The sequence below is a fragment of the Phyllostomus discolor genome, chromosome 7 (genome assembly GCF_004126475.2).
Source record: "Phyllostomus discolor isolate MPI-MPIP mPhyDis1 chromosome 7, mPhyDis1.pri.v3, whole genome shotgun sequence".
Lineage (NCBI taxonomy): Eukaryota > Metazoa > Chordata > Mammalia > Chiroptera > Phyllostomidae > Phyllostomus > Phyllostomus discolor.
Window position 1 is genome coordinate 100,076,696 of NC_040909.2, and position 10,018 is coordinate 100,086,713.

General features: G+C 37.8%; 1 protein-coding gene across 3 annotated transcripts in view; it reads right to left on the bottom strand.

The window, feature by feature from the left end:
- Nucleotides 1-9,238, bottom strand: part of ARMC1 (armadillo repeat containing 1) — a 33,184-nt gene extending 23,946 nt beyond the window's left edge. The window contains exons 1-2 of one of the 3 annotated variants that reach the window (XR_004904366.1): nt 9,054-9,234; nt 3,099-3,319 (exon numbers count right to left, since the gene is read on the bottom strand). Coding sequence is in view for 2 of the 3 variants with exons in the window: in XM_028533648.2 (XP_028389449.1) it covers nt 3,099-3,281 (183 nt within the window). In the remaining variant the exon portion in view is untranslated. Of the gene's footprint in view, nt 1-3,098; nt 3,320-9,053 lie in introns of all 3 variants that reach the window. The other 2 variants (XM_028533648.2, XM_028533649.2) reach the window with 2 other exon arrangements.
- Between the last annotated feature and the right edge of the window lie 780 nt (nt 9,239-10,018).

Sequence of the window (10,018 nt, forward strand, 5' to 3'; positions counted from 1 at the left end):
AACATTCATGTAACTGAAGTTCCAGACAAGTAAGAGGAAGGAGACAGGAAACACTTGAAAAAGTAATAAATGACAATTTCCTCCAAATTTATGAAAACTATTAACCCACAGATCAAAGAAGCTCAACAAATCCCAAGCAGAACAAAATAAAAAGACAGCCATCCATTTCAGGCACATCATAATCATTGGTTGAAAACCAGTGATAAACTCACAAAAGCCAGGAAAAGGCATTATATAGACTGGGACAAATGTAAGAATTACAAAAGTCTTCTTATTAGAAATCATATGGGCCAGACAAGAAACACCTTTAGAAAAAGCAAATCCACAATACAAAACATGTTGAAATTCCTCAGGCAGAACAAAAAGGACACCAGTGGAAATATGAATCAATATGAAAGGACTAAAAAACACCAGAAATGGTAAATATGAGGATAAATATAAAATACGTTTGATTTAAAATTTTAATCTCCTTAAAAGGTAACTGTTTAAAGCAAAAAATACTGTAGATTTTTAAAAAAGATTTAATTTACTTACTTTTAGAGAGAGGGGAAGGGAGGGAGAATGAGAGGGAGAGAAACAGCAATGTGCGAGAAATACATGGATTGGCTGCCTCTTGCACGTCCCCAACTGGGGACCCAGCCCACAACCCACACATGTGCCCTGACCAGGAATGGAACTGGTGACCTTTCGGTTCACAGGTGGGCACTCAATCCACTGAGCCACACCAGCCAGGGCTGTGGATTTTTTAACATATGTAAAGTGTATAACAAAAAATAGCACAAAGGACAGGTGGAAGAAATGGAAATACACCGTTGTATGCTTCTAACATTATACAGAAGTGTGTGATTTATTTAAAGGCAGATTTTGGTAAATTAAAGATGCATACTGTAAACCTAGAGTGATCACAAATTTTTTTTTTTAAAAAAAGGGTACAGCTAATAAGCCAACAGTGAGGATGAAATTATAAAAACACACCTGTTCCTCAATCTCCTTAGGAACTTTCACCCACCACTGATCCCTCTTACTTTCTCTTTAGCTCTGTCCCTTCATGACTTTACTTACCTTCCTATGCAGCCTAGCAGCTACAGTCTATCATTTCAACCACTCCCTTGCCAAAAATCTTCCACTCTCTCCCACAGTTGTTCTGTCCAACTTACATAAGCAAGAATCAACCCTGAACAAATCCAACTACTTGGCTCTCAGGACCTACAGTAGGACCAAAGAGGGGCGAGAAAGGAATTTCATAAGCCGTATTATTTCAACTCAGCGCTACCAAACTAATCAGCCCCTCAACACCTGTGAACAATCCCACTATTCGCCCCACTTGGTAACCTTTCCCACTTTGTGTAACTATGAGAACCTTTTCCTCAGACTTCTCCCATTCTTGCAACCCCTTGCCTTCTGAATTGAAAGGTTCAAGTCTAGTCTGCTTTTCAAAATAAAAATTCCTTCACCCCAAGTCCCTACCTAGAAACCAACCCTCTCTTCTCATTCTTACTGAAATTCTTATTGAAAAAGGACCAAGACTGGAGACCATGAAAACTTTCCATTACTACTATTCATTATATAAATGTGTGTTTTGCCCATTAAACTTCATTTTATGAAGGCAAAATAGGAACTCTGTATTACATCATTTGAATTTCAAAAAGGAAAAGCCTGTATTTTCTGTATGAACTTGTAAAATTAAGGCTAAATGGGAATTTATCATGGGTTCTTAAGGACAATAACTTTAAAATGTTCTGCATTAATTTTCTTTTGAACATTTTGTTATGAAAATTTTAGAATAGTAGAGAGGAAAATGTGTGGTGACCTCTGCGTACCCATCATTCAGATGCAACAAGTATCAACCACTTGGCAATCCTGTGTCATCTACGCTCCCTGCCCATAACCACGCTCGAGTATTTTATAGCAAATCTCAGAGAACACATCCTCTCATTTGTAAATACTTCAGTACATCCCTGAGAAGTTAATGGGTTTTTTATTAACTTAATGTTATCATACTATTATCATTACCCTGCAAAGGTATTAATGGTTCTCTAATATCATCTACTATATGATCCATACTCATTTCAAGAAATCTAAAAGTATGTTTACAGTTGATTTGTTCAAATCAGGATCAAAATCAGGTTCACATGTTACAACTAGATGATAAGTCCCTTAAGTCTGTTTCAACTTATAATAGTTACTCCTATCCCCCTGCTCCACCCCAACTGGCTTTCTTTTTAAAGCTATTTATTGTTTAATAGAACCAGATTATCTGTACTCCAGAAATGACCACATTCTGGATTTGCCTGATTGTCTGCTGTTGTTCTTTAATATGTTTCTCTAGCCCCCAAATTTCTCCTAACAGGGGAGTTCCTTCTATATTATTAGCTATGATCCTTATATTTTTCTTTTCTTTTCCTTCCCTTATCTTTCTTTCCCATCATATATCAAAACAATACAATTTACCTACTGATGAATTTATCCATTCATCATTTATGCCAACAAAATGTGGCATATCACTGTAAGAAATATTATTCAGCCATTAACAGCAATAAGGTACTGATACATGTTGCAGTGTAGTAAACATTATGCTCAGCGAAACAGTCACAAAGACCACATAAGATTTTATGTATATGTATATTAAAAACATATAGACATTTTTGCTGAAACAGGCAAACACAGAAAGACAGAAAGTAGTGGCCACTTAGGGAAACAGGGTGGGGAAATGAGGAATATGTGAAGAGTAGAGTTTCTGAGGTGATGAAAATGTTGTAAAACTAATTGTGGTGATGGATGCACAACTCTATGAATATACTAAAAACCACTTAATTGTACACTTTAAATAGGTGAACTGTATGGTGTGATTTAGATCATAATAAAGCTATTACAAAATAAAAACAAAACAACTAAGTACCTTGTTATAATGCCTCCGTGTAGCATGCTATCATTTCTGTAAAAGGACTAGTCACACACATACATGTTTGCACATATAGAAATAGACCATTATTTGCTCTAGAGTCACTGATTTTTTAGCATGTCACCTAACACTTCTTCATATTCTCCTTAACTGCAAAATCACAGCACTGAAATTGAAATTACTAAAGGTGACTTACGAGCAAAGCCGAGTGGACAACAGGGGGGTTGGGATGGTCCATAAATAAAATAAGGCCAGGCAGGCATCCCTGGTCCTGGACAATGGCTCTTCTATTTAATGGATCTGCAGCTAGATCCCGCAGCTGGTTAACTACTGATAGAGCATCGGGTTCTTCATTCATGGTGGAGGAAGAAGAATTCATCTCCTATGCCATACACATGAACGAAATCTTCTTAAATTCTGTAGAAACAGTTTGCAAAATTAGTTCTAGGCTGAAGTATATTATGGCACTCATTAAGTAATCAGGATTATAACACCTTTAAAAAGAAACAGGTAAATATAAATCACAAAAAAGAATTGGCAATTCCACTGTTTAAAGCAGGGGTGTCAAACTCATTTTCACCGGGGGCCACATCAGCCTCCCAGTTGCTTTCAAAGGGCCAAAATAATTTTAGGACTATATAAATGTAACTACTCCTTAACTGTTAAAGAGTTGAAATTGCATTCGGCCCTTTGAAAGCAACCTCAAGGCTGATGTGGCCCCTGGTGAAAATGAGTTTGACACTCCTGGTTTAAAGTAAAATGAACATAAAAAGTTGACTAAAATAAAAATCAAGTTTTTTATGTGTGCACAATGTTTAAAGAACATATGTCATCTTCCATATTCTAATAAATTCCTTTTAGTAATACATACTTTAACACCAACACACTATAATAAACAAGAGCTTTACAATTCAATTTTGTAACCTTTGCTACATTTCTCAAACTGTACACTGCTAAGTGTTTTTTTTCTCTAGAACATTTCTGGAGCCTAAGTCCCACCTCAGGGAAAAGTGGCTTGCTGACAGCTTTCTTTCTTATTCGTCTATGAACAAAACCCAACAAACCGAGTCTATAAAAGATAAAACCCACTAGGAAAAAAGAAAGAGTCAAAGAAGGCTGTGAACAAAGAAACCAAGAGGGGTGTCTCTCCCTGGGCCTCAGTCCAGTGGAGTTAAGGAGGTCACAGTGAATCTGAACTAAATCTAAGCACACCAGTCTGTCTCTGCATGTACCACCTTCAGAAGAATGAAACAGAATTTGGTTGATTCATTTAACAGTTAAGTAAACAGTCAAACAGTCACAACCACAGAGAAGTTAAATAATTTGCCCTGAGTGACAAAAATTAGTACAGTACAGAAATGGGCTAAAATCTTATTTACTATCTCCTAAATTGGTCAGCAGACTTTCTACTTGCAATACAATTATTTTAAATTCAGCATACCTTTTTCCAATAAAAGTGAACAGGATATTTTAGAAAATGTAACATGCTAAACATACAAAAGTCTAAGAAACAAAATATTTCAAAATAATCTTCATATAAGCAGAAAGTTAAAAACAGTAACTTCAGTTAACTAAGTCACACAACACACTCCTTGTTAGGATGAATATAAAGGTGCAAATACTTTCCACAAATTAGTAAGTTTAATGCTCATTTCAATAATACTGCCAACTGAGATAGAGTGCTGGAAACAAAATTATAACTCTAGAAAGGCTATTCAAGTTATTTTGAAGGAAAAAGACAATAAAGTAGAACTGGCTTTACCATGTATTAAAATGTGTGCTCATTGTAAGTAAAGCAGCTAGACTAGGGTGGGGTTAGAGAGAGAGAAAGACACTACACCCAGGAAAGTTATTTATACATTTAGTATAAGAAAGCAGGCTCTCAATAAGTTAGACCCAGGCTCCACTACTTGGTAACTATGATTTTAGGCAACTCACTTAAATTCTTTGTCTGTTTCTTAATCTGTAAAAAGGAGTTAGTTATAGCAGCTACCAAATGATGTCTTGTCCAAATTAAATAAAAATACATGTAAAGGGCTTAGAGTGGTGCCTGGCACACAGTATATTCTCAATAAATGAAATTAAAAGTTACATGGCATCAAAAATAAATAAAAAACACTAAGATTATTCAATAAATTGGAATAACTTCTAAGAAATTTTAACACCACTACTAAGGATCTTTAACCCATACCACATTCAAAAAAATCATTCCAGATAAAAAACATTAAATTTATAAAGTTTTTAAGTCTACAAGCAAATGCAAAATAAAGGACTCAGAAAACAGGGCTTTATCACAGTAGTATTCAGCAGGTAATCTTCTGAAAATGAAAATGTTAGTTCCTGTGGCAATTTAAAAAAAGATTTAAGGAAAATCAGCATCCCTGGCTGGGTAGCTCAGTTGGTTAGAGCATCGTCCCAATACACTAAGGTTGCAGGTTGGATCTCCAGTCAGGACACATACAAGAAGCAACCAATAAATGCATAAATAATTAGAACATGTCAGTATTTCTCTCTCTCAAAAAAAAAAATCATCGAATAAAAAAACGGTACACTGAATACAAAGGGTAAGACAGGTTTGGGGACATGTTGTCTCTTAGGTGCTTCTAGTACCAAGAGGCTAAATATCTCTGTTCACAAACCACCTACCCATCAGCTATATGTGCTACCACCAACACAAACCCTATCCAAAATGGAACCTACAAAACCAGTTACTGGCTCAAATGTCCAAGAGTCAAGTCACAGTTAAGAACTAAACACTCTAGGTGATGGTTTTTTACATGTAACATTGGCCTTGGAACTGGAGAGCTCCATTCTCATCTAAAGAGTCCTTAGAAAACAAACTATTCAATGGGAAAACTTTGAAAACTTACAGCCTTCCTGTTCCTTTGAGATGAACAAAAGTCAAAATAGTTAAAACTATCAATCCTCAAAGCCCAGTGATAAGGAGAGGGCTCAAATAAGGATATGCATAGGAAAGGGTACGTAATACAATGAGGCATCTCATATACAAACATAACAAGCAGAGGCCAAAGCTGTGGTCAAGCACTGCATTTGCTATGCCACTTAAATGAAGGCAAGAGCTCTGACTGGTGAAGCTCAGTTGGTTGAGTATCGACTACAAGGCAAAAAGGTCACTAGTTCAGTTCTGGTCAACTGCGTGTGCCTGGGTTGTGGGCTTGCCTACGAGAGGCGGCTGATTGATGTTTTTCTCCCTCCCTTTCTCCTTTCCTTTCCACTCTCTCTAAAAATAATCAAATAAAAAATATTTTTAAAAAAAATGAAGGCAAGAAAGGCAGGCAGAAGCTGTGATTTGCTTCCTTAAATTAGATGAGTTCCTGTGTAAAATTTCAGGAAAGAACTTCTCAATGTCAGAGTTCATGTTTCTTACTTTAATATTCTTGATATCTGTGGACTGCAGAGTTCACATAGCTAATTTTACATAGCTTTGGAACAGCTGAGAATATGGAAACAAGTGTGCAAAAAGTTAGAACTTTAATCCCAATACGCGCATAAGTGTTTCTGCATTAATTCTATCAACTTCACACAAATACTCAAGTTGTTTGATAAAAATGTTAGCCTTCACAGGAAAAATGTTTCTAAGCAATGTATTTTAGCATTCATTCTACTCTATACTCTCTCTTTTTTAAAAACTGATTTTTGACCCTGGCTGGTGTGGCTCAGTGGATTGAGTGTCGGCCTGTGAACCAAACGGTGGCTGGTTTGATTCCCAGTCAGGGCACATGTCTGGGTTGTGTGCCAGGCCCCCAATAGTGAGCATGTGAGAGACAACCACACATTGATGTTTCTCTCCCTCTCTTTCTTCCCCCCTTCCCCTCTCTAAAAATAAAGATTTTATTTATTTTTCATACATCAATCAACTGCCCCTCATATTCCCCCACCTGGGGACCAGGCCTGCAACCCAAGCATGTGCCCTAACTGGAAATCGAACCAGTAGCCTTTTAGTTCGCAGGCCCACACTCAATCCACTGAGCCACACCAGCCAGGGCAATAAATAAAATCTTCAAAAAAAAATAAATAAAAATTGATTTTTGAGTGAAAAGAAAGGAATGGAGGGAGGGTGGGATGGAAGGAGAGGGAGAGAGAGAAACATTGATTTGCTGTTCCTCTTATTTATGCATTCATTGGTTGTTTCTTGAACCTGTCTTGACCAGAAATGGAACCAACAACCTTGGAGTATTGGGATGAGGCTTTAACTGAGCTCCCTGACCAGGACCAATCCTATCCTCTTATTCCCAAAATTGGCAGACCTCAAAATAATTTTTAAATTCACTGAAGTAAGCAATTTTATAGCAACAAAAAAGAAAATAATCTTGCTTTCTAGTTGCATTTCCACCTAAAATACTAACACCAAGGTGTGGACCTGCATAGCACCCAACAGAATCAAGTGGGATTGTTATTAAAATACAGATTCCAAGATCCAACCCAGACCTAAAAAGGAATTTTGGGGGGGCAAGGCCCATGACTTTTTTTAGTAAGCACACCAGATGATTGCTGGCACAAATAAAAAACATTAAAACTTTATGTTAGTTTATAAATGCCACGTCTTTCTAACATGGTTATGAACATCTGGATAAAATCCTGAACATTAAAAATTCTACAAGACTCTTTAAGTACTTAGCAACATGAGGATAAGTGAATTTGGAACTAGGTTTGTTTTATTATCCGATAGTCAAATTAATAACTTGGAAAAACCACCAGTAGTATCTACCCCCTCCTTCCAAAGCAACTGGAACAAACTTGTGGGAAGAAATTATGGTGGGAAATTTGTGCACAGACTGTGTGTGAGTAACAGAAAGTTCTTGAAATTTTATTTAACTGTCAGCAGTGATACTTAACATTTCTTTTGTTTCAGCTTTTTTAAGACCAACACTTGCTGTCTTACAAGGTAGTTTTCAAATACTATATAAGTATTCATGTATATTTTAAGACTTTTGGATGCGAAGCTGAAATTGCCAATACAGACATATTTAATTTAAAAAACTCATATCCTCACTAGCAAATAAAAAAAGTAAAAAAAAACACCAAACATTTCTGTCTTTATAGTTCCAGTCTTATTAGAACCCAAATAGACATACTATATGCCATTTACTTTCTCTTTTGTTTGGCTCAATTTGTACAAATCATTGTAAGACAACGCATACTCCTCAAACTTTAACAAGCAACCTGATCATCTTAGAGATCTTGTTAAAAAGCAGGTTCTAATTTAGTAAGTTGGGGGAGGCCTGAAATTCTGCATTTTCAATAAACTTCAAGGGGAGGGCTGTGATGCTCAGGGAACTACAGTGTGAAAAGATAAGAGTGAGGTGGTAGATATGAGACCCTTGTAACTGGGCAGATGTCTTAAAGATTTTTTTCTTTTAGCCAAGATTTACGATTCATTTCCAATTATTAAGCTCTCATCTACTAGGAGCAATACAGAGAGCACATACACAATCTAATCAGTTAAGTGAATTTTTAAAAGACAGCATAAGCAATGAGATTATATCTGGCTTTCCCCTCACTAGCAACAGTAACTCTTTGAGAAGTAGGTTACCTCCTCCGAGCCTCAGTTTCCTCACATAATAAACCTGAGTGGTTGTCCAAAGCAAAGAAAATTAAAACTGAAGATGATATGAGTACCGGCAATTACCAAACAAGAACACTTGATCACTTGGGTACTTCTATTTCGCCAGATTCTGAGGTATGTCCCGCACCACCCTGATATATCACTACACTACCTCCAAGGAGTTGCTAACAACACCAATACCCCAAGAACAGCTTTAAAAATACAAATGTAAATGAAGCCAAACACAACCTTGTCATTATGCTCAGTGTAGGCACGCAGTTGCACAAAACTAACACAAAGTTATCAAAGAACCACCTGGAGAGATGAAGTGAGATAACATTCATTAATAATGATAGGCTCCGTAAAGATCCGACGTGCGGGGGAAGAAGTGAATAAAGCTAACATTTTCACAGGACACGTGGGAGCAAGGCGCTTTAATGAGATGGTGGGACGCACTGCTGGGTCCTGATAAGAAAGCAGACACAGCACCCCGGCCCCGGCAGATTCGCCGACTTGGTGCAGAGTCTTCTCTCCACGGCCTTCCTGTATCCGCCGCTCTGTCTGCCTCCCCTTGACCCTACGTACCGTCCCAGAGCTTTAGGAGTCCGGGGCCTGCCGCACCATCAGGGCCACACCAACGGATGAGATACAGGGACCCGAAGGCACGGCCACAGAAACACCAACCCGGACTTACTCAAAGAGCCAAAGACCGAGGGCGCCAGCGGAAAAGGTTCTACAGACTCTCCCCCATGACCCTGAAACCTCCATCAGTTCTGTCCTCTGATTGGCTGATACTATTGCAATGCCAGGATAAACTACCCAATCTGTGAAGGCTTTCTTGCACTAAAGCGTTCATTGGTGACCTAGGGAAATGCACTAAGTGTTAAATGGGAGGATCCAATGAGAACTCAGGAACCTGGATTGGACTAAACGCCTCTCCGTCCGCTAAGCAATAAGCGAAGGAACAATTCCAACTGAGAAATCTTCGCCCTTTTCTCAACTACAATTCCCAGCATTCCGGAGCTGGAGGAACCACTCTCCTGCTTTCAGAAATTCAGGTTGTACGTGTGTTACTGTGTTTTGTTTTGTTTTCTCTAGCAACTCTCTGAGTTCTAATACTTTCATAATGTTTCATTCGCTTCTCTAAGTCTTAATTCATAATCTTTAAAAATTTTTGAGTTTTTGCGAGAACATTAGCTCTATATTAGGCATTTCTTGGATTTCGTTCACTTCTTGCTAATGACCACTGTCTTCCCAGCAGCGTATAGTCAGCAAAGCACTTTGATTCATCTGTAAATGAACTTAAAAAGCAAACGTTTATTTTTGTTCATATGTGCTTGCTTTCCCTAATTCTTGATTATTCTCTCCCTTCTGATAAACATTGAAAGTAAATAGGAGCAGAGTAGAAAGGTCTCTTGGTTCACAGGCTGCACTAAACCCGCTGAGCCACGACAGCCAGGGTTGAGAGGTCTCTTTAGCGCTGTTTGACCTATAGCAAAAGCAAGTCTGGCATGGTTTCTGTTTCCCAAAGTCATAAGAGGGAGTGGTTG